General features: G+C 44.9%; 1 protein-coding gene across 3 annotated transcripts in view; it reads left to right on the top strand.

Moving 5' to 3' along the window:
• Positions 1–25,328, top strand: part of GNAO1 (G protein subunit alpha o1) — a 312,517-nt gene that overhangs the window by 236,530 nt on the left and 50,659 nt on the right. For all 3 annotated transcript variants that reach the window (XM_034788553.1, XM_034788552.1, XM_034788551.1), the window contains exons 5-6: positions 17,344–17,472; positions 18,376–18,505. In XM_034788553.1, the coding sequence (XP_034644444.1) occupies positions 17,344–17,472; positions 18,376–18,505 (259 nt within the window). The remainder of the gene's footprint in view (positions 1–17,343; positions 17,473–18,375; positions 18,506–25,328) is intronic.

Raw genomic sequence — 25,328 nt, forward strand, 5'->3', positions numbered from 1 at the left:
ATTATTGCAACATTTCCACGGGAGTCTTGTCTGTTTTAACTGCTTTCAAGAGCCTCCTAACTGTATAGAATAATGTTTACTCGGTGGAATAAATGCACAATTTAGGCGGATTATTTAGCATATTATTTCTGACAAGCCGAAAGTGTAGCAGCAACTCCTCCAGAGACGCCATACTGTGCTCTGCTACGGCTTTCTGTGAGGCTTTTCAGCTTGCACCTCCTGCTAGACTGACGGCTTTGCAGAGCCAGTTCTCTGGTCAGCAGCATTTAGGGGGTTAAGTAGCGCATAATCTGCCACTTTGACACTATTAATTACACCCACTTAAAAATTCAGGGAGTGAATTCAAGACAGGTTTAAATCTCCTGGGGGACTGAGAACATGATCCTGCCGTCCAGCCCAGAACAAGTGACTTCAAGTCAACACCATTTCTGATCTGGTGGCCTGTGTGTTTTGAATTGTTAGTCTCAGACCAGTTCCCAGTAGACAGGTGTCTACATCACATCGCCCATCATTACAAATGGCACCAGTTAGTCCCCTTGTGAGCAGTCCTGACAAAGAGGCCGAGGAGAAGATGGGTTTTGGAGATCAACTATCTCCCTCCTAGGTCAGACATCTAGAGATGGCCCCGAGGTTACGGGACTTGGGTGTGGAATTGTGGGGAATGTTTGCAGCCAACCTGCACCTGATCTACAGATAGCTAGGGGACTTCAGTCCCCCCTGGGTCCAGCACCATACAGCTGCACAAAATTCACTTTAAAAAAAAATAAATGTGATACGTACGCAAAGCAGAATAGGGACTTCGTTCTTGCAAACCCACCTCCCAGACCACCTCCGACATCAATGGGATTTGTAATTTCTTTCACTTCTGAGTGTGCAAGAAGGTAAATAAGGCTCAACCCGCCTGTGTTTATTCTGGCGGCTGTGACTGTCATGGGAGATTTAAGAACAGCTGCTTAAAACGATTGGTAGTAAATAGAAAATGTGATAAAGATAGACCCGTGTGACCTCTTTATCTTACATCTTCCTTGGGGGTTTCTTTGAGTTCACGTTGCCTGGGGAAGTTTGGTATGCTCCTAAATACCTCTCAAGTCTATTTTCTGGCATTTGTCGCAGAGCAGAATGAAAGGGAAAATGGCCTCTACATCAGTCACCTAAGAACCCCAGCACCACCTGGCAGGATCAATCAGTAGTGGAGAGGGGCTACTGCAGAGTGCAAGGCAGGCTGTTGGGACTCAGGCAAGGAATACTGATGTGGCTTAGTGCTAAATGTGTCCCAAGTCATCCACAAACACGGGGCTCCAAACTTGTGCGTATGTCAGAGTGTCTGAAATCTGGGGGCCCTCCGAGCACTAGGTTTGCATCAACTGATCCATTCAGTTCTCTTAATCCTCCACTGCCAGTAGACTAGTGTTGCCACGTGACAGTGCCAAAGCCTTTGCTTTTACACTGCTGCATCAGCTTGAGTTATCAGTCCATCCCTTTCTATCAGCTTGACAGGAACCTCCCCCAATCCATGCTTAGTACTAGCCAAGGTGTTTCCATCTCAAAACCCTGCCACCACCATTCGCACGGTCATTGGTCCCCCGGTTGGAATTCTCAACAGCGGCGCTACAGACTGGGTTACCATGGAGACTGCCCTTGGAGGTGGTCACTGGGGCTCAAAATAAAAGCACATTAGCAGGGCAGCATGGGAGAAGCTGGCCTACAGCCCAAGGCCAATATTATAGTTACTGACCTTAACTGCTCATCTGCTTAGTAATGCAAGGCCATTTGGTCACTCTTGCCACAGGTGCCCAGGCTGCGTCTTTGCTGGGCCTAGAGAAAGGACTTCAGATTCCAGCGTTAATCAACCCAATCTTCAGAAATAAGGCACTACAAATGTTGATAAAAGAGAGATTCCAGCAGCCCTCCGGTCTCTGATAGATGTATCACTCCCATACATGCCTCGGCAGCAACTAGAAAGGGGAGTTGCAAGTCCCGCCCAGTTGGCTGCATGGTCAATATTATGATGTGGGGGGAGGAAGGAGGGATGGGACTTTTAAAGGTCCAGATTGTGGCCAACGCCCATGCAGCCTTTCTCCCCCTTGGTCCTTCCACACAAGGGCCCTCCACAAGCTTGCTACCCAACCAAAAGATGAAGCAATGGTCCTCTTCCCCCACCAAACAGCAGAGCTGGCTGGCCTCACAAGGGATTGTGTGCTGTAGGCTCCCACTGGGGCACTGTAGCTCTGACACTTCCACAGCTAAGCCCAACGAGAGTTCGAATAGCCCCATAATGAAACAACAGATAAAAAACAAATCAGCAACCCCCCCCTCAACAGCTAGCCATCCCACCAGGGGTTCCTGAGGGCACCTCTTAGCAAGGGCCGGGTAGGACAAGAAAGGGCCCACCTCATATGTGTAGCTCTCCACAGCCAGTAAAGCCGAGAGTATAAAAATATGCCAGGAACTGACACCCAGTATTTGATTTTCAGTATGCCGCACTACATCCTCTGAAGACGTAGGGTATGTTGGGCTCCTCCTCTGCTCCGAGGAAGCTTGCTGCTTGTTGCCATAACAATGGAACTATACTGTATGTGTGCATGAGGACAATCCCCCAGCAAGAACGTTATCCCTATTCTACAGCAGGCCTGTTGTGACAATGCCTCCTGCCCTGCCTCACAGCTCAGTCGTTCTGCACCTGGGACTGAATGCCCAACTGCTCAGCTGCCTGGCCTTGAAAGCCTCTCCGAGCAGACATAAAAGCAGCTTAAGATAAAGAGAAAATCAAGTTGATTTCCATGAAAACTACAGCAACTCTCCTGACAATGGGCTAGATCCTAATTTCAGATGTACCAGTGAAAATGCAGAGTAAACACCCTGGTTTCTGGGAGCAGAATCTCATCCAAGAATTCTTAAGGCGCTTCTACTTGATTGTGTATTCAGGGAACCTCCTCTCATCATAGTCTCAGGGTTCATAGGCCTATGGGTGTGTGTGTGTGTGTGTGTGTGTGTGTGTGTGTGTGTGTGTGTGTGTGTGCGCTAAACACTATGTTATGCCATCCAAGTATTCTTATTTTTTTGCACTGAAAATAAATACTTCATTGGTGTAAATAAATAAAACATCACTGCCACCTCTCCTATCCCACCTGAGAACCCCATCAATGCCAAATTGGGGTGTACACCTCATTCCCGCTCACTCTTGGCTACCTCTCCATCTTCTTAGGTATTTATAATGCTCCTATCATAGCACTAATGAGGCACCAAAATATGGAAAGAGTGCAATTCAATCTCAGGAAGGTTTCTGCTCTCTAGCACTGCTCTTCAGGAATTCTTAGGGGAGGGTGGTGACCCCTTTTTCTTAGTTTTCAACCTACTTTACCTTCCAGCTTCTTCTGGCCCTTATCCCTAGTAAGTTCTAGATTGTTCTTCAGCCCTGCCATTGTGAGAAATAGGCCTTTGTGGAAAGAGGGGTGTAATTTCATGCTCTTAGCAATAACAAATGAGCGTGTGCCATCTTTCCTCACAACCAACAACACATCCATGTGTGAAAGCTAAGCCAACACAGTCAACCGTACAACAACAAACTAGCATGTGCAGCAAGCAATATTACAAGAATAAACCATCCTGCAATATCCCAGGTTTTAACACAAGCATCATTCCTGTGACTCGAGATTTTTTTTTTCCTTTGCAGCAAGAGCCAAAGTCTCTTTATTTTGTAGGAAGCTTCGATTAGACATGGCTGGTCTTTCCATCAACTGGTGCTGGTCCACCAAATCTGTAAAAGTCGTCCGTGTCTGTAATTACTGCGTGGCTTGGGTTTAAATGTACTGTCGCTGATCTGCAGAATTCAACAAAACCCTCAGAGCAAAGCATGAAATATTATTGGACGAAGCCGTGAAGTACACAACAGCAACCATTTTTCAGCCCTTCCAGTCTGCACAAAATAAATCCAATGTGTATGATCTCCATTCAGCTTCCTGGGGTAACTTGAAATTGTATCATCAACTATCATAACATATTTTTATTAACTGCTCTTTTTCTGGGTAATAGATGTCTTCCTTACGACAAATCACCAGGTTTTTACCACCACCACCTACAATGTGTGGTGTGAACTGCTGCTTAGGGACTCTATGAAAGCAGCCCTTACTTGGACAAAATACCCAGTTAAAGTCAACGAGGATGAGGAGGATTGCTAAGGACTGCAGCATGGAGGAAGGAAGGAGAGTCTTGTGGTTAAAGCTCTTAATTGGGACTCAGGAGATCTCAGGTTTGCGTCTTGGTTCTGCAACAGCCTTCCTGTCGGGTCCTCAGGAAAGTCAGTTCTTCCCTCGGTTCCCCATAAATCACGTGAGGATAATATTTCCCTAACTCACCGGGGCGGGGAGAGGTTGTGAAGACAAATTCAATGTTCATGATGCCTTCAGATATTACCGTGATACAAGTATTGAGACGGGTGAAGGAGAGTTTTACATTAACTGCCCTGGATGCTCCATTCCCTCCACTCCCTCCAATTCTACGGCCATGAGAAGGCCCGGCAAGGACTTTTTATTGGAAACAAAGGAAACCATGGTCTGATGAACCACTGATATTTTCCAGGCCTGACACTGCTTTGTGCTAACTCCATCCTCCCTTTGGAAATAAGCTACTCTCAGCTCAAACTCCTCTCATGATAGACTGCGTAGACAGACACACTCTTGGCCTAGCCCGCGTAGATGATTGTTGCAAACATAGAATTGAGCGGACGGTGCTGTTTAACCATTGGCTCACATGTGGAGTGATTCAGCTCATGGTGCACTTCGTGAGGCATCGCCCCTCCAGGACGCATAGCCGCTCCTGGCCCACGCAAAGAGCGTACAGGCTGCACCATTGCGTATCCCGGTAAAGCCTTCTCCACTTTCCAAGCGTGGATGGATCCCAGAGGCGCATGTGAAAGCTCCCGCACAGCCTCCGTGCAAGGATTGCACTTGTCGCTAGCCCTTGCATGGGAAACGCTGGACAGTAAAAGGCAACTTCAGCTCTCCAATCCCGCCCCACCAAATCTCCCACAAACCTGCACTGCCCCCCGCGATCTCAATCTGTCCCATATTGACTAACCCCAGGCTGATTCGATCATTTCCTTTCTCTCTGGGGGGTTTTAAATTGAAGGAACCGTTACTCCCCTGAGGCAAGTCATTTGGCTACTTTTTTTGTACAATCGAGTATGCTTGTTGATTTTTGGATTATTAGCAAAATGACAAGGGAAAAGATTGCAATTATCAGAATTGCAGTAGTCGTTGCGATAACATTTTGTAAGGCATCCCAGCCGGGCATCAGAATTGCCTAGGGTTACCATACGTCTGGTTTTTCCTGGACATGTCCGGCTTTTCGGCAATCAAATCCCCGTCCAGGGGGAATTGCCAAAAAGTCGAACATGTCCAGGAAAAATACCTGCCGGGCACTTCCTCTCCCGCGGCTGCTCTGCTCCTCCCCGGACTCAGACTTCGGCTCTGTTTAAGAGCCAAGCTGCCCGAGCCAGCGCTACCGGCTTCGGGCAGCCCCCGTGCCTCCGGACCCTGCGCCGCCGGAGCAGAGCAGCTGGAGCCGGGGAGGAGAAGTGCCCGGCCGGGCTAGGGCCCATGGAGTGTCCTCTTTTTTTATTTTTTAAATATGGTAACCCTAGAACTGCCTCATCCTGTAACATCTGTGAGAGGAAATTCTCTAGCAGATAAGTTTCTTTAGGAATGGAGGCCTACCAGAATGACATAGTAAATGATACCTGTCAATCAAAGCCATACCTACAAGGGGTCAAAGTACTCTTAGGCAGCTACACAGGAACCAGCCTCCGGCAGCACAGACTCTGGAGTCAGGCCAGGCGAAGTGAAGTGGAGGCCAGGGTCAAGTCTTTCAGGTATATTTGAAATGGCCACAAAAGGCTAAAGTTGCTCCTTCATTTTCCAGGCCACTCTGCAGTTGATCAACTGGGGGGATAGAAAAATGTGACACAGGCATGGGCATCATTTTCATGAGTTGGGCTGCTCCGGTGATAGTCTGTCGTGTGCAGGAACGAATGAGCTGTTTCAGCTAGAATAACAGCAGACCGAGATCTTCACCCACTAAATAGTCAGCCCAAATGTTTTTTGAAGGTATTGAAAAGTTTGGATCATTTTCTTCTTCTCCCCCATTATTTTTAGTTGTACATCTCTTCTCTCTGCTGGGTTCTGAGCTGGACTGAAACCAAAATGCTGAAATAGCACGAGAAGACTCATTGCCAAGTATTTCTGGCCGGTTTGCATGAAATTTCTAGCATAGGTTTGCAGACCCAAGAGATCCAGATGCATCTGGGATAACTGACACATTTCGGTGCATATCAGAGCCTTCTGAGGTTGCCCATCACTAGTTTGGGGTTATGCCAGCCATGTGATAAGATGTTGGAATAGAACAGAGCTGTGAAATTAGCTTATTTCGTCACACACGGTATCTATGATGGACGCACAATGTGAGTAGCAAATGGAAATTCCCGGCCGATAGTTAATTGGTCAGGTAACCTACTTTACAGGGAAAGGAAAGAATTGGACACTTGGTAGCATGGCCCCAATAGCAGCAGTTTGTCTTTCTAAATGACAAGATGAATGACTGCATGAAAAAGGGACCTATGTCACGCCAGTTTCAGGCAGGCGTAGAAACCCATGTCTGACAATTGTCCTCCCACCAAACCCTAGGATTCCCATACTTGATTGACACTAGAGCTCAGATCTCCTTAGCTAAAGTTTTCCTTCCCATGCCAGTTAAAGCTAAACCACTCCACTGGATCTGATCTTTTGAAATGGCGTCTCTGCCATGAATGATCTGATTTTTTTTTTAAATGGGCAAGAATTGTTTTGCTTAGGTGTGAAGAAACTAAAGTTGCTACCCAACAGTACCCAAGAGTTTAAAAACAAAAAGCAGAGGTCCCATGTCCTTATTCAGATCTTGGGACCTCTCACCCAGCCAGTGAGGGGCCAAAAGGTTGAACCCAGCAGGACTAGTTACACCTATGATCACACCTGCTTGCCTTCCAGAGTTGGAGAAGGTTGTCTGGGGACAAAGAAAATGAACTGGAGTAGGGATTTCACTTGGCTAGCTCTGTTGATAGTGAGCCTTTGTAACTTGTCAGACTTCATCATCAAGCAGACTGCATTTTCTACAGCAAGATGGGTTTGTTTATTTCTCTCCTGTGTCTGGGTTGAAGGGACTTCTCTTACCGTAATAGCAATGCTATCATGCCATGTGGATGAATCAGCTGCCTCAAGCTCCCATGCCAGACCCTCGTCCTGGAGCATAGAGGAATGCTTTCTACGATTAAGGTTCTGGTTTTATTAATCAGAACAGGCCTTTATTATCTCGAAGTCCCTGCCAATTTTTTTTTTTAAACTTTCTCTGGCAGTGTGGAAAGCCACCAGCTCCAAGGGTTAGCAGGCTTCTAACAGCAGAAATTGAAGCATATGTATGAGAGAGAGAGAGAATCCTCACACTCCACACACACACACACACCCATCTTAAAAATATGAGACACACTGTGCTGAGCCTCACAGCGCAGAGCTGGTCCTGACTCCGGCTCTGCTGTTTTCCTCTTGAGCTGATCCCAAGACGGGGCGACCTAGTCAGCTTCATCCAGGAAGATTCAAGGGTCTAACGGCTAGAAATCAGCCATTGCCATCTTCCTCCCATTTAGCAAAAGCAGATCAGGTAGAACTGGAGAACAACCTGACATGAAAATGGCGTTGTTAACAAAATGAGGCAGCTCTGCGGTCTATGTGCAGAACCCCTGTGGGAAAAGGAAGTCAGTTGAGTCATTGTCAGTCATCAACCAAAAGCAGGACACAATTCTTCCCGAGTCCAGTTTTGTTCTGTTCCCTGTCGCTTACAAAAGATGAGGACAGTACCAAACTGCGAGTCTCCAGTATGTTTCATCAGGGAGCTCTTAGAGAGCCCCACCCATCATAGAATATCAGGGTTGGAAGGGACCTCAGGAGGTCATCTAGTCCAACCCCCTGCTCAAAGCAGGACCAATCCCCAGACAGATATTTACCCCAGTTCCCTAAATGGCCCCCTCAAGGATTGAACTCATAACCCAGAGTTTAGCAGGCCAATGCTGAAACCACTGAGCTATCCCTCCCCCCATCATCTACTATTACAACTGCTATTTATTATTTGGTAAGCCCAGTCATTGTAGCTGCATCCTGCGGTCAGCAGCTCTGCTCTACACAGTGATTTTTGTCAGCTGGGCTTTACCAGTAACATCACTGGTGATATGCAAACTTTTAAAAAGAATTGCGTCACTGCAGGCTCTCGCCCCTAGGTCTCCCCACTGACGGTTGCTCCCATCCGGTGATGGTTACCTCTTCTCCCTTCGGTCAAGTCACGCTTAGTCCCACTCCTTCCAGGGTAACAGAAAGTCCAACAGAAACAAATGTCCAATCTCTCTATCCAGCCTGCCACCTGTGATTCTGGGCCCAGTGGTCTGAACACCCTTCTCTCAGGGGTTTCACCCCACCTTACCAGTGGCTGGTAGGGGAACCCACGCCTAACTTCTGCACTGGGTTCCCTAGGATAGACAGTCACTCCCAACGGACCCCTTACTGCCACCTCCTGGGACTTCTTCCTCTCAAACCTTTCCCCTCACCCTGCAAGAGTCCTCTTGTTCCCTACACATTTCTTCACTCCCTTCTACCGGAGAGTGACCGCAAAGTTTCTCCCAGCAGCCCCCTTCCATTCCAAACATACTCTCTTTGTAGCACCACCCGGCCCATCCTCAACTGGATGACATCAGTAATTAGCCCTGGCCCACTCCAGATGCAACCCAGTGGTAATTAGCTTCTCCCCACCAAAGGTAGCCAGCCTGTCAAGTGGGGCTGTAATGCTGCCTGTATTTTTGGTTCTGTAAGTGGACTTTGGGGGCAGGGGACAGCGTTATGATTATCACACTTTGATCACACCAGAATATGATCTGTTCGGCTGCAAAATGGGGATTTATCAGCTGCGGCAGCAGCAGGATGATGAAATGCAGGTGCTGCAGAGAGAGACTGTATTTAAAAAAAAATCAATGTAATTACATGAAAAGAGAAATTGAGGGGGAGCGGAGAGGATGAGTGAAAACAGCAGATTGGTTGTCTAATTTCCATAATGCATTCTCAAAACCTCCTTCCTCTGAGCGGGAATCAGAAGGCACCTCATTGGTGCTCCTGCCCTTTTATTTTTTAATCTATGGTCTTTTTTTCCTGTCCGTTATGAGAACTCATTGTTAGATAAGTGAAGAACAATATTCAAGATCCTCTAGAATTAAAAGGTGAAATGGGATGGGAGCATGTATGGGTGTGGTTCCCATGCTCAGGAATGGATTTCTAAAGGGGCATAAGGTGATGGTGTGCATAGGCTTCCAGAGTTTCATATGTGATGATTAATTAAGGGGCATGTTATGCTATGGTTGTGTGTGTTTGATGACTGACTGCAGATACGGTATTATATGGCTGGGTCAGGATTCATCTGAATGAGAGCATGTGTGTTTCCTGTGCTCCAGACTGATTGGAAGATCATATAGTAGCATGTCTGTGGTTTTTCCTGTTCTCCAGAATGATTATTGGGGAAAGGTGTGACAGATATGGTAAAGGGTGTGTGTCAGAGAGAGCTGGGGAGAGGGAGAGAAGGGGAGGAGATGCTGTAGTATCATAGTATGTGTCTGCCTGATATCAGGCCATCCCAAATAACTGTATTGAGTTATTTCATGCCTGCTAGAGGCATTACGCACAGTCGGTGTTTTGGTGTGACGGTTGTTTTTTGTTTCTCTGGAAGATATCACTAGAGGCTTGTGCAGGGCAGCTATCAATGCTCTTTCAGTCAAACGCCTTTTGTTTATTGCTTAATTTCAGGGATACCAAATAAGGACTATTGTTAATTACACACCAGGGTATTTGTCCATTGATCAAAGAAAACAAGAAGTTAGGATCCAGGCTTGAATCATGTGAAAAAAATTGATACAATGATCACTATTAAAAAGTCAACATTTTCCATTAGTTATCACACAGTAATAACTGAGATGATCACAGATGAACTCTCTACTTAAAATAGAAAATAGCTATAGTAACTGTTAGCTAACACTAATTTTTTTTTTTAAATGCCTGCAAATTTGGCTGCTGGGTACAGTACATACAGCCCTTTGGTCATAGAGAACATACAAATCTTAATCCACATGTGGGCTGCTAAAAGATCACTTTAGAGCTCCCACTCCATTTTCATTAATGTCAGCAGTTGCAAGTATGAATTCCTATGAGCTGTACTGAAAAATGTTCCTCCTTGACAATAGACCCAACCAATTTTGGAGCCAGGTGCCTGTGCTATATGTTGACCCAAGGTAGCTATTGATTGGGGCTTTAACGAAGTCACTTAAACTCAGGAAGAAATCTGCCCCCTACCCCATGGTCTAGTATCACCCAATTTAATGCATTGGGTTTTAAGTATTCCTATGATGCATCCAACATTGGCCGTTGCAAGACAGGATGCCATTGGTCTGTTTCTTATGGTAATTCCTATATGGCAAAATCATCATTACCTTTAGTATTGGTGGACTGGTATTACGTGCTGTTGCAGAAAGTTAAAGAAGTGACAAGAGGCTTTACCGGTGTTCTCCACAGAGTGCTTCTGGTAATCTGGATTATTCTAAGCATTACTGTGTAAAGACATCCAAGACTGACCACTCTTTACCTGTTCGCGTCAGCGGTTAAACCTGTTTCTCTGACCGTACCTCAGGAAATTATGTCCTTTGTGGACTTTACTTTTAGCAGCATAATATATTTGGGTTTTGCCTCCTAAAGCCTCATAAACTGCATGACTCAGGAATCAGCAATCTGCTGCCAAACAAAGCCTTTAAGATAGAAGATGCATTCAGTAAATGAGCCATTCAACTCAAGAGTATAAATGCCAGAGGCTTACTCATGTATCCTAAAACTCTATCCTTTCTGCAGCTTTTTGGTTAATTCCTGCATGCCCAGAGCAATGCAGCCTGCAAACAAGCTCTGGTTTGCCCCTTACGATGTGGTTGCACTCCAGTTTACAATACCCTGGTGCCCAAGTTGCCCAATTTCCAATGCCATTATCACGTAGAGTCATATGGTCACCGCACATCCTCCAAAGCGTCATTAAATGGATGTTGGCATTCTATGGGGTTGTGTCATCAAGACTATTGGCTGTGACAACTATCTACCGCAATATTTTGACCTTTGAGTTACAGTTCTTAGTGTTTCGCAGGATCGCTGTACACTGGCTGAACTTCGTAGTGATTTCTCCCCATCCTCACTAAAGTGGAACTTGACTCCCTGTTTCTCAGCAGGGCTTCTTACCATAGAAGCATTAACAATGTAAGTTCCATAGGAAGGGAAGATTTCGCCTCCATTTGCCGTATATAGCATCTACAGTGCACCGCAGTCCCATCACAATAGCATTCAATAAGTGTGTGTGACACGTAACACAATAATGACCCTTGTGGCAGGCCTTTATTACTGTGTGTAATTAGGATCTGCTATTCTTTGAAGGTTTAAAGACCTCAGGCAGTGGGGAACTGAACTAAGATAAAAATGTTAAAACAGGCCATCCAACGGAGACCGCTTCCCATTCCTACAGCTCTATATTAGTGTGACACCCGTGTGCTCATGCGCTCCTACCACGAAGCTTGATAAGATTGAAATGCAATGTTTTGTCAATGCCCAGTGCACTCAGTTCAATTGCAAATTCAATGGAAAGGATTCTGGTCCAGATGCAGGAAATTCCAAACCCCAGAAGCCAACACAGCCACCAATATTGTATAAAGAATGGGGTTGAAAATCAATACTGAAAATATTGTGCCTTCATATAAAGTGACGGTCCCCCCTCATCAGGAATAACAGAAATACACAGGGCGCAGAGACAGGGAATGAAAATAATTTAAGACGTATGAGGAATGCTTGAAGAGATTGGGCTTTAATTTAGAGACGAGACAAATAGGAGAAGACTTGCTAGAGGTATACAAAAGAATGAATGGTGTAGAGAAGGTATGTCAGGCACATTTATTAAACTTCTCCCTACACAACGACAGGGAATGGTAAGACATTCAAAAGTGATTAAAGGGCATACCACTTACACAGTGCAAAATTGGTTTGTGGCACTCACTGCCACAAGACAGCGAGCCCAAGGGCTTAGTAAGACAAACAAAAAGGATGTGACTGCATAATGAGAACACACACAGGTACAGTGGATGAGAATTTTTAAAAGCTAGGGCTATACGCTTTGATGGTTCAGGGCATAAGCTAACCATTAATTAATGGAGATTGGGAGGAACTTCCCCTATGTAAGAGGCATAATTATCCACTGTGCGGGCAGACTGGAAGTTCTTCTTGAAGCTACTGCTACTGGACATTGTCCAAGCCAGGATAGGGGACTAGATGGACCATGGGTCTATTCTTTTATGTCAATTCCTGTGTCGCTACGCCTTCTACATGCTGGCTGGCTAGCTGACTTCCTGGCAATTTGCAGCATGCTGAGGCTGCAAGTTGTGGGCTGGATCTCAGCGTCTTCCTTTTCTTAGCCTGTTCTTTTAATATCGTTTCTTTTTTCACTTCCTGGATTTGGAGAGTAATCCCCCAGGGGAAAGAACAAATTGTAATACCTATCAGGAAACAGGCTAAGGTGAAGAGAACTGAGCAGTTTGCAAGAAACAAAGATGAATGCATGCAAATGAGTCTCCCTTGTGCAGCTCAGAACAAAATATCCAGGGAGATGTCCCTCATGCCCACTCTTACACCCCTACTTTCTATAGCTTTTTTGCATGAGGGCATAGACCTCCAGGTGTATATGAGCAACTTAATTTACTGCAAAGCTGGCTATGTATGGAGACGCTAATGTAGAGAAATGCACTTCTTCAGACAGCCATCTCTTAAATAATACAAGCTGACAACCAGTTGTGAATAGAACATGAGTGATTATGTCTGCAGCCATCAGAGCGAGGAATCTTATTACAAGGATGTGCTGATACAGCCCCCATTCATACATCCAGGGCCCATCACAAGTCTATTAAGGGAGCATCTATCACAAAAGCATTATGTTTTTTAAATGCTTGACAAAGGGCACAGTAGAAATAATTCTACTTAGACCTTGCCATTTCCTTGGGTGACGTAATTCTTGTGATTCTTCACTGAAAATGAAGAATGAAAACATTCAGTGGCAAACATATAAGATGACAAGAGCAGGCTTAGCAACGGGTTTGTTTTTCAGTTTGGAGGATGGCTTGTTTTTCCCAGTGTAGTGTAATCTACCGTAAGAATAGGGAACTGCATGGAGCCCAAGGTCTTTCCGTTCAAGAGCCCTCTGGTCAAAAAGACACTCAGGACACAAATAAAAATTAGTTGGTAGGTTTTATCCTGTTCTCCCATCTGTTGCACATCACAAAACCACCACACAATCAGACACCACTTCAGCATGATTTACACGCACCCACGAATTCATCTTGGCTCGAATTTTCAAAGGTGCAGAAGGGAGTTACATGGCCAAATCCCATCAAATTTCAATGGGCATTGGGTGCCTAATTCCCTTAGGCTCTTTGAAAATCCCAGCCCTTATCTATTTATCTAGGTACTCATATGGCCAACATCACCAGAGTCTGAACACTTTCCAGTTATTTAGAAACTGACAAAGTAAAATGCTGTCCCAACTGAAGTCAATGGGGATTTCAGGGGGGGCAGGCTTTCACCCTAATCTCTATTTCCCTTCCCTGTAGAAGAAATAGCTGGCTCTGCAGTTTTCTTTGTTTATTGGTGTGAAGAGAGGTCCACGGCTGGAAGAGAAGTGTTTCAGGTCCAGTTACGAGTGCATGAGTAGAGTTGCGTGGTAGCTCAGTATTGCAATACCAGGGAGTGTTGCAAATATGGCTTCAGGTACTTTTGCACAGCCTTATGTACTATCACATCCATGCTATGAGTCCTCCTCTTCCATGAGCGCCAAACCCACTCACAAAATGTTCAACGTACAGCAAGGTACATTTAGCACAAATTGAGGGAGACGCTCAAACCAGACTCTGTGTGCATCCAAATGTGGAGGGCTCAAACTTGAACTTTCTTCCACCCAGCAGTAAATTCATATTCATTCTGGGTGATATGATCCTTTCCTTACACAATCTTGCACCATTTCTCTTCCCATCTTGGGCATTTTCTGCTAATTCCACTGGGGCCCTTTCTTCATGCATACATGTAACCCACATCAACTTCAATAGGAGTTACGGTGTGTGCAAGCTGACAATGGAAAAGATCTCACCGCATGGTACAGCGGAGAACTGAAAACACTTACTACATTTTCATCTAAACTAAATTCACCTTATTTCTATGTGCTACATTTGATCAGGCTGAATTATTTTAAACCTTACAACCTGCGTTTGGGTGAGTAAATGGATCGCGGGTATATGCAGCTCAGGAAACCAATGATAGATGGATATTTTCACCTGATTGAAAGGGATGTTGATTTAATACAAAAAAACTGAACTTGTATGCCTCAGGTTTGAGTGTTAGGCCAGGCTATACGATGAAGGCTTGTAATGCCCGGGAATCAGGAGGGTCAAAGGGAAGTCCCGATCAGTGGTCAGAGTTCACGCAAGGGGTCCAATCCCCAGGAGATCCAATCCAAGGGGAAGGTACAGCAAGATGGGGTCAGGGAGGGTGGCGGGCCCAGGTCAAACGAGGTGACAAGCCAGTAAGGCAGGGTCAGGTGGGTCTGAGTAGCAACGAGCAGGCAATGGCTCATTGCTCAGACAAAGCCAGAAGGGAAGCAGGACGTGCATCTATAGTCAACAGCCAATCATGGTCAAGACCATGTGGCCAGCCAGGAAGCAGGTTGTGGAGCCCTGGAAGATGGCCCACCCAAATCTGAATTCCCAGGGACTCTCGTGTGTTGGTGACACGATGGCCAAGGCTACTTCCCAAACACCCAGTGGGCCTGGGTTCGAGACAAGGGTGACAAACATTCCTAGATTTTAAATCCAGAATTGGGTACAATTTTCTAAAGCACTGTGATGGGGTGGACTAGGCCCAAAGACCTGGAGGCCTCAGGGTTCTGCCACAGCCATCCCAGGGAAGGAGCAGTGGAGAGGTCCTCCAAGCAGGCTAGAGTGGCTGCAGGGGAAGCAGCCAATCAGGGCCTGGGAGGGCCATATAAAAGGAGTTGCAGAGCAGTGCAGTAATTAGTTGCTGCTTGGAGCAGGAGGAGAAAGGACTGTAGGCCTGACTGCCTGGAAGAGCAACAGGGCCACAGAGTTTGCTAGCAGGAACCGGGGGAGCATTGAGGGAGCACCTGGCTGGTTGCTCGGACCGAGCCTGGGGAGGGCTGCAGGAAGATAGTGTCTCCAGGGAGGAAGCCCTGGGGATACAGCCCCATATCAGTGCTGGACTACTTAAAGACCAAAGCCCATGGAGGGCTAGAGAGAGACACTAACCGAGGGGTACTGAGATAGGCCCTGGTGGACCATATATCCCAGAAGGGGGTTGTGCTGATTAACATGCAGACAGTGGGACTTGGCCAGAGCACTGTGTGTCTGACAAGTCGCCTGACAACCATCGAAAGGGGTCGCCAGAACTAAAGAACGCAGACACATCCAACCAGAAGGGGGCACTTGAGAGGTGGGTGCCAACCCTGTTACAAGCACCTAAATGACTTAAGATCCTAAATCCAATTGTCAAAAGTGGGCTCATAAATGACTTGGGCGCTTTTCAGAATTGTACCCTTGACGATCATCTCGTCTGACCTCCTTCATTATTTTTGCTCTGCTTACACCACCACCGTGTGTTCTGTTTGGGTTTTATTTTACTTATGGCTTAAGGATTAGAGCAGGACACTTGGGCTCTGAAGACCTAGGTTGAATGTCAATCTCTGCCACTGCCCCCACTATGCAACCTTGGCCAAGTTACTTAGGGCCTGATCCAAAGCCCATTGACATTAATAGGAGTTTTTTCACTGATTTCAATGGGCTTTGATTCAGGCCCCACTGTGCCTAGGTTTCAATGGGGATAACTACTAGAGCTGGTCCAAAAAAAAAATATATCCATCAAGTTTTTTCAACTAGCCCAAATAATAGAGTGGACACGATAAAAATCTTTACAACTGCTGATTGCAAGTAATTTCCACTACCACAGTATTTGCATTGGTACCTATGGTAGATAAAGGGAATACCACCAATACCTCAGGAACGATGGGTAGGCAAAAATGTGAAATTGTAAAACGTTTAATGGTAACCACTGTACCTATCTCCTTACCTCAAAGAGAACATTTTGCAGACGTTGAGCTGGTTCCTAAATGAAATAACTCTGCAAGGCCAATTCAGAGAGTCAGTAACTTCTCCCTCAGAAAAGCCAATCGATTTGCTTCCAGCCTTCTTATTTCTCGGCAGTGTTGCACACAATTCTCTCTCACTAGATGAGCATATGTCAGGCTCAGTCCTGTAAGCTTGTGCCCAATTTGAAGCACATGAGTAGCTTCATTGATTTTAAATGGATTACTCAGGTGGTTTGCATGCGCTTGAGTGCTTTGCTGGTGGATAGGACCCGGGTTGTGCAGGATCCAGCACTTAGTGAATGGTATTTATACACATACCGTATAAAATGAAGCCACTGGCAGTGACATGAGACAAAATTTTCAAACTTTGGTGTTGAAATTAAGCATCTAAATAAAAGGTATTTGAAAATCTGGCATTTAATTCCCTGGTCTAAGGCTTAGGCTTCTGTATATGCTCTTTGTGCCTTTCTCTTCTTTTCCCACTTTCCCCTATCATTATATCATTATTATTTATATTACAGGAGTACGCACAATGGGCTAGGGGCTGTAAAGATACAGGAGAGGACATTTCCAAAGAGCTTACCATTTGAAAAAAAAATTAGTGTTATAAGAAAATACAACAGTATTCTACAGTAATGGACCAAAACACCGCAATGGATGAGAGCTTTACTATAGTCTTCTGCACCATCATTTGAAAATGCTGTGGAGTTTTAGAAAAAGCAATTTGGAAACTCTTTAGAGCATTTTTGTTGTGTGTGTAGAGTGCCAAGTAGAGTGAGATCCTGATCACCACTAGATGCTACTGCAGTACAAATAGAAAATAACAAAAATACATATTTCACAGATTGGAATCCCTTTATCAAGAATCATATCAAGCAGAACCTGATCATTTCATTTCCTGCTTCCGGGTTAGTGTGAGATCTAGTACTTGAGACAGTGGGTTTGGTCTTTTTTCAAGAGAGGATTTTTTTCCTTAACCAAAGTACAAACAGTACAGAAAAATGAGATTGACAATAATTAATATGTGTTTCTTACTCTCCTGTGATTTTTTTCCTTTTACAGCTACCTAGACAGCTTAGATCGAATCGGAGCTCCAGACTACCAGCCAACAGAGCAGGATATACTTCGAACCAGGGTCAAAACCACCGGCATTGTAGAAACCCATTTCACATTCAAAAACCTCCACTTCAGGTAAGTCTGATGTGAATCCACTGTTATATTTTCAGGCAGTGCAAATATCAGCATTGTATGACTGCAACCATATTACCTGGGCCAAATGCTCTCCCACAGTATACTTGTCTGACTAGCTGCTATCCTCCACCCCAGAGGTGGCTGCATTTCTGTGGGCACTAGCATACGGTATGTAAAATGGTTTGTAACTGAGGCAGAGTACACTCACTGCACACGTACCCACTCATGGCTGGTTTAGAAAAAAATTCCGTGATGAGCAGGTTGTTCTACATTTGCCCATTATGGGGTTCCTTGCCTTTTCCGCTGAACCCTCTGGTATTTGCCTGTGTTGGAGACGTGACACAAGAACAAACATACTCTGCTCCAGTCCGGAATGACATATGGTAAAAACATTCGGCCATTTGTTGTCTACATGGGATAGTCACGCTCATGCTCCTGGAGTTTGCCAGTAATTCTACTCTCAAGTGCAGGGCAGACGGAGGTTTCTAAGACACACACACACACACACACAAAACAAGGCTGGGAGTTCGGCCTCTTAAACCCACAGATCACTTAAGATACCATGCAGATTGCTAGGGCTCTCTGGAAAGCAAGAGCTGTCCTCAGAGAGGCCCCTTGCCCATGCACTGCCAACAAATCCCACACAGCATCCAAGCCCCTGGACAATCTTCAGGAGCTTATGCTGTCATGGGTTCCCCTAACCACCACTGCCCGCAGAACTCCTCCTTGGGGAGAGAGGGGTTCCAAACCTCAGAGAAGGAAGAAGTGAGAGTCGCTGCAGACTCTGTTGCCCAGTGCTAGGAGCCCTCCAGGGATGAGTACTTAGAAATACAAAAGGGATTACTAATATTTTCCCTTTGTTAATAAAGAATAAATGAAGAGACGTCCCTATTTCATGCACAGGCTGTTCGATGTGGGAGGTCAGAGGTCAGAACGTAAGAAATGGATCCACTGCTTTGAGGACGTCACAGCGATCATTTTTTGTGTCGCGCTGAGTGGTTACGATCAGGTGCTCCATGAAGACGAAACCACGGTGAGTGCTTATGGGGTGACGCAGGCCCCGACACTTCATCGCTGGCCTATTGCATAGCCTGCCGTTGCTCAGTGATCAACTCACACTGTCTTATTGGCTTGTACCAAATCAACGGACTTGTTAATCACACGTCTTCCCTTGATTCTGAAATGGTGTGCAGATCCTTTCTTCCCCCAACCCTTGGAAATTAAGTCTTCCATTGCCCAGGGTGGAGTTAACCCAGGTAACAAGTTTCTTGCTCTGATTAAGTTATAATGTTTTCTTTTCTCTCAAGTTGATCAGTGCAAAATGCCATGGGACATAGAGGCTCCTGAACCCAGAGAGTAGAGCGATAAGCAGTGAATAGGTGCTTTTGGAAACAAACTTAAGGAAATCAATAAGCAGCACTTGGAACATCCAGATACACAAAGGTGTAGCAACACCACAAATTCCTCAGGTGGATTCAAGCTATCGGGGTAACCTGCTTCTAAATGCAAAAGAAATTCATTTTCCCGAGTGAAACGGGAACTGTTCAACTCTGGTGGAATTTGTTTTATGGGGGATGGGATTATCTCCTATAACTTCCCACTGTGATACTAGGCCTGAAATACTGCATGGAAATTGAAAATAAGAGAAATCGGGATACACTAGCTGCCGGATGATTGTGTGGCATTCCCATTAATCTGAATGTGTTCGATGTATGGGCATATACAGGGTGAGAGAATAGTCACTAGCACTTTTCACCAGCTATACGGCATGCAGTAAGAAAGATACCTGTGCATTTGGGAAGATGGAATGTCAATAACAGAAAAGGCAAGAAGTTGTAGGAGTAACCAGGTATTGTCTTGCCCAGCATTGAAGAACCAAAAGTCAGAGCTTCCTAAATGCTTTGTGCATGCCCAACAATGTGCAACAATGCAATGGAGAGGCTATTGTCACCAGTTTCTGTAGGCGGCGCTAACATTTATTCCCTTTTTCCTGTTTGTAAAGGATCAGAAGTTAGAATGGATAACACGGTGGGGAAGGGCTTGAAAAGAGTTCGTAACTTGCAGTCAATAATGTATTCACGAAGAGACTTTTTGGGCATTGATATTTTACATCTTCTAGGTCAGATTCATGAACTCTGGTGAAGAGGTCACCTGCTTGTTGAAATCCTGCATTGCATGAGTTTAGGTTACATTGACACCAGAATTTAGTCTATTAACATCCTCATATCTGCATCCCCCTAGAACTGCAGATTCGGATTGAGATTCTGAATCACCCTACCGCACCACACTCCTCCGGAAAACATTTAGGATGCACATTTATAATATCTGTATTAACTAAGAACCCTTCCTATACATGTGTTTTCTGCTTCCTATGTATCTATCCCAGTATCACAGCTATTGGCTAGAATTTTCAAGGGTCTAAGGGATTTAGGTGAAAGTCAATGGGAATTGGGCACCTAATTCTCTTAAAACTCTTTGAAAATCCTACCCGTCAACTCTGTGGTCAATTTTCTGTAATAACATTAGTGTCAGCTGTTATGTAGATCTAAAATAGTAGGGTACAGCAACTCTGTTCTGTGTGTTTTTGTGAACCACATGTCTCCATAGCTCCCAAGAGAGACTCACCCACTGAGACGGTGATGCCCCTTCTGGAATGGGAAATCTGCCAGTCACACGAGGTGGAGGAGCATATGCAGGTTAGGAAGGACTCAATTAGCAAAAATGCCTAGGGTCTGAGGTACAGAGGTGCCGATTACCTCCAGTTGTCAGATGAAGTTGTGGATGCTCAGGACTTCTGTAAATCAGGTCCATGTTGTCCTCTTGTTAGGCACCAAAAAACTGAAGCTCCTGAAATTCGTGACCACTTTTAGTGCTTTGGCCTTAACCTTGGTTTACTGTCTATAAAATGGGGATAAAATTGATTTACAGGAGTGTTGTGAGGCTATATTACTTAATGTTTGTTGCTCCCCACACCATCCCTACTTACAAACACATCAATGGCCTCTCTAAGAGAGAGCAGAAATACAATGATAATTCTCAATGGGAGCCTTACTAGTGTTGTATTAGGTCTTTAATTCAGACTATATTTTCTGAACCCCCAATGTAGGCAGGAACCGCAGCTTCTGTAACCCCAGTTGCACCACACTCTCTTTGTTAAGAATATTAGTTGGATTAATTTGAGGTGCTGTTCTGGGATTTTTTTCTATGTAAATTTCATTTCACAATTCACTCCCTGGTACTCTGGGCAACAGGAAAAAAGAGACAGATTCTGATCGCTTGACGGGACAGTTGTCAGTGCACGTTAAAGAACAAGGTGGGTGAGGTAACATCTTTTACTGACCCAGCATCTGCTGGTGAAAGAGACAGGCTTTCGAGCTTCTACACAACTCTTCTTCGGGTCTTGGCAACCCTGCAAACAAACTACAACAACACTGCACACAAAGGGCAAATTAAATGTAGATGATGCTCTTGTTTAGCCTAAATAAACAACTCCTGTTGAGTTCAAACACAAATAGCGAAATAAGAAAATAACAAAGTCAGTATCCTCGGCCCTGCTACTTCCCTAACTCAGATCTCCTATGCAAGTGGCGTGCTGAAAATACAGCAGCATCTGCTGACAGATGGGCCTCAGTCAGTTTCACCCCGACCATTCTGTCAGGAACAATTTCACCTACAGCTTTAGTCACCACAATCTCCTTCCTTAAAGTATAGTTCAGCGTTAAAACTAACTGTAAATGGCATCGCCTAGGTCAGGTGATTTAGCCCCTGTGTGCATCAGTCACATCAGCTGCCTTTATTGACAAAAATGAGCTTTTACTGTTTCATGCTGGTTAGCACAAGGGCAACACAGTTAAGAAAGTAAACTGGATTGTGTTCTTCCTTGCACATCATCTATAGAAACCCTTGCTAAGTTCCAGTCACTTAAACCTGTGCAAAACCATTGAAGGCACTGAGATTGCACAGATGTCACTAAGGGCAAAATCTTTATTACTGGTGATGATACATGAGAAAGAAAGAACCCAGCTCGTGTGTGAGGTCTTAAGACACGCTAGCAAAGATGGCACTTGGAAAAAATATTTTTTCCTTGTAAACCGAGCATATCATTGACAATAATCATGAGAACTCACCATGCCATTTTATACTTTTCTGAATAAAACTGTACTTTATGTGGACAAAATTATAGTTACAATACAAGAAGTCTCTAATGAAGATCCTAGATTTCTCTCACTGGGCTCAAATTGGCAACCAGGCGTTTAAAGCAGCAGCCCCTTGAGGGCTCTGTCAGTGAGCTTGACATTCCAGGCAGCTTCCAGTTTCAGGCCAATCCTATCAGATGAAGAAGACTGAACCCAAGAAGTTTGTAGTGGCCATCTCACTGGAGAGCCAGCCCTTAAGTAACAAGTTCATTGTGGAACCTTGTCAAATAGGAATGGGCAAATGAGTGCAGATAAAATAAGAACTGATCCGAACCTTCCCCTCAAAGTGAAACCTTGCTTGAAGTTCAGAAAGTACCAATCCAAACTTTGCATATGTAACCAATCTGAACTTCCTGAATTCAGCCAGGCACTGCTCCACTGTCAGCACATCCAAAGCCTTCCTCATATGATGGTCCAACCCATGACCTGACTGTGCAAGGCACTCCAGAGCAGAAGAATGAAATGTAGGAGTAGACATCCAGAATGCTGTGGAATTCCATTGGTTTCATACATATACCATCGGTAGAGACTGCAAAGCAAAATGAAATGTTTTGCCAAGTTTTCCCCGAAATCCTCCCATACACAGTTCACAAAAGCTTTCCTCCAAATGGTAAGATGGGTCTCACACAGCGGCCTACAGCGGGCAATATACATCTACTTAGTCCCTCACTAGAGCTGCGAGTTGCTACCACAGTACTGAATAAACAGTACAAAGATGGCAATACTCAGTTGCTAAGGGACTGAGCAGCTCAGAGGACATCCTTGCCCAGTCAGGCTCTCAGTGTGATAGGTCAATGACTTTTTTAGTCTTCACAAGACAATGAAATGAAAAAACCCCAAGGCCTTATCCAAATCCCAGGTAACGGGTAGGGGAAAAACCCACTAGCAACATTCATATACAACACTGGAATGGACCATAAGCAGGTGGGGATTTTTATTGCTCCCTGTGACGCTTTTTAAGACAATGGTGGCATGGGATCTACCATGTGAACCTATAATATCCTCTTCAGTTCCCCCTTGTACATGCTAGGGGGGAAAAAGGCAGATGCGCGTGGTACACTTTGCTGCCTCTGGAATTAAACTGTTTAGTTCCTCTGTATTTAGCTGGTATAGGAAGATACCGTTGGTGCCCTAGTTGCTGAATGTGTAACACGCTCACCGCTTGGTGCTGTTGACCTTAGCTGTGCATTAGTGTTGGACCTATAGAAACTGGCACTCGCTGAATGATATGGTTAATGTGCTCTCCTGGCTATAAATGTGCAAATTGCACCAGTCGTCCATTTGCTTAGAAGCAAAGAGCAAGTTTCAAGGATCTTTGGCATCTGTAGAAAAATATAACTAGAAGCTATACATTGGGGAGCAGAAGAGAAGTACTGATGCACAGTAGTCCTGATCAGGACAGTAGCAAGATCAGAGAAGCAATCACCTCTTCTTTGCCACCAGAGCACAAAATAAGAAATATCACCTGCTGCATTTGAGAACTCCTGGCAGGAAACAAGGTGGGAGAGGCTAGAAGATTGTCTTTCCTTCCTGCTCCACCAAAATGACAAAGCAAATGCATCTAGAAGTAGGCACAATGTGGTAAAAGAGGTGGAAATATTAAGAGGAGTCATACAGCGGGAAATGTCATGGTTCCCCAGCCCTTAACTTATGTGAGAACGACCGTATTTGCCCCAATCGTTACAAGAGAAGCAGAGTTGAGACAGTGGGTGGAAAGAGAAAGCTCAGGAGAATAGTGGCAATACTGAGCCAGAAAACAGATTTAGATATTGTTGGGAGAAGGCTGTCCCAAACCCAGAAGAGACAATAGACTAGCTTCATTCACTCTGGGGATTCCAGGAGAAATGTCCAATCCTGGCACTGGAATTTGTAGGATATAAAGGAATGTTTATTGCAAGTACTGTGTTCTACTGGGGTTTGCCATTTAATTGTTTCTGCTGTATGTACGTAATGGTGATGACTCAATGACATCAATTACTTACTCAAGGAAAGCGTGCCATTTCCCTGCACATTTTGATGTAAATTTAAAGGGAAAAAATCATCATGGGATTTTTGAACACTCTGGCTACAGTGGGAATATGACAGCACTAGCGAAAAGGTCCACCTGATGAGAAAGCCTCTGCTCTGTTTAGAAACCAAGATTTCTGTGTTCACCATATATTACTTGATGTGCTTTGACTGCAGTACTGTATAAATGCCCCTGTTTTAACCTGCTCTGATTGTTCTTTAATTATGAGACGATGACCAGAAGGGTAAGTATTATGACAGTCCGAAATGTCTGGTCTCTGATTGTTCTTCATTCAGTCCCAGAAGCCGTGTTTACATCTTGCTGTGTATGCCTCTTGTTTTAACAATTAAGGATAGTAGAGAATGGCACAAATGTTCTGCAAGGGGCTCTGGTTAAAAGTGACTATGTGTATTTGTGCTCCTGCCCCTTTCCACCTTCCATCCTCTTCTTTCCCCCTCACAAAGGGTCTTAGAAAGCCAAGGGTCATCTGAACAAAGTCTTTTCAGATTTCTACAGCTTTCTGATTTTGATTCCACCTCTGGCAAAGGGAAACTGTGCTCTGTGTCTTACATATCCCACAGTAAAAAGAGAGGTCTGAGCACCTGCACAGTGCAGTATTCTCAGGTGAGGTTTTAAAAAGAAAAAGGAAACAAATGAGGGTTCAGGCAGCTAAGAAAATGGGGTAGTTCTGACCTTCTGTGCTACAGTGAATTATATGCAAGCCAAACCTACCAACTCATTCACAGGTGGTCAAAGGGTGTTGACTGTTTTCTTGCAGCGTGCACCATTAAATTGCAAGATGCCATCTTACTAGCATCTTCAAGGATCCAGGAAAAACAATGGAGTTCAATAAATAAATTAATGATTAAGTGTGTAGCCACCTCTTCACCCACGTCATTACGATACAAGCTGGAGGGGAAAGCGAACCAATTTAATAGAAGCCACGGCTTCTAATCCAAGATACGTGGTATCAGTAAAACAGTAACGTTGCAGTTCTAGTACTTCATTTGATGCTATGTCTGATCACAGGTTCCCTTGTCCACGGAAGCATCTGTATCTAAATAAAATGTTCAGTGATCATTAAAGGATGTGCAGCAATAAGAAGGAAAGTGCTAATAAATAAAACACTGGGGTCAACGATGCAGCCACTTACGCGTAAGCCTCAGCAGGAGATGTAGACAAGCAGTGGCTGCTGAATAGAGCCCACTGTACATGTGCTGTACAAGTAATTGTGTGTGGCTACATGCAGATGGGCTGTGCCACACCCACCACCGAAACAATTGAACGGATGAGATTATGTACTACTTTTGTATCTAGCCTATTCCCTGTGTTCGTTGTACCAGCTGCTAGTCTTGTATGAGTGTTGGTGGACCGGGGGTGCATTCTCTGAGGTGCTCCCAATGACAAAAACCAAGCAAGTGGTCTGGTCTGTAACCTGATTTGCCTTTGATAATCCCATGACTCTTTGGGTGTGCTTCGTCCTCATTATGCCTGCTCTCTCTGCTATCCCGTTCCCGGTTGGGAGGTGGCCGCGCAACCGGCGTGCGCATTCCGGCTTCAGCCTCTCGCTCCAAACAGCACCAAGCCTCAGAACCTTCACAACTTTTCCTCGGCCGTCTGACCTTATCTAACCAAACAAAGGCCAAAAAATG

This window comes from Trachemys scripta, chromosome 13 (assembly GCF_013100865.1).
Source record: "Trachemys scripta elegans isolate TJP31775 chromosome 13, CAS_Tse_1.0, whole genome shotgun sequence".
Taxonomy (NCBI): Eukaryota; Metazoa; Chordata; order Testudines; family Emydidae; genus Trachemys; species Trachemys scripta.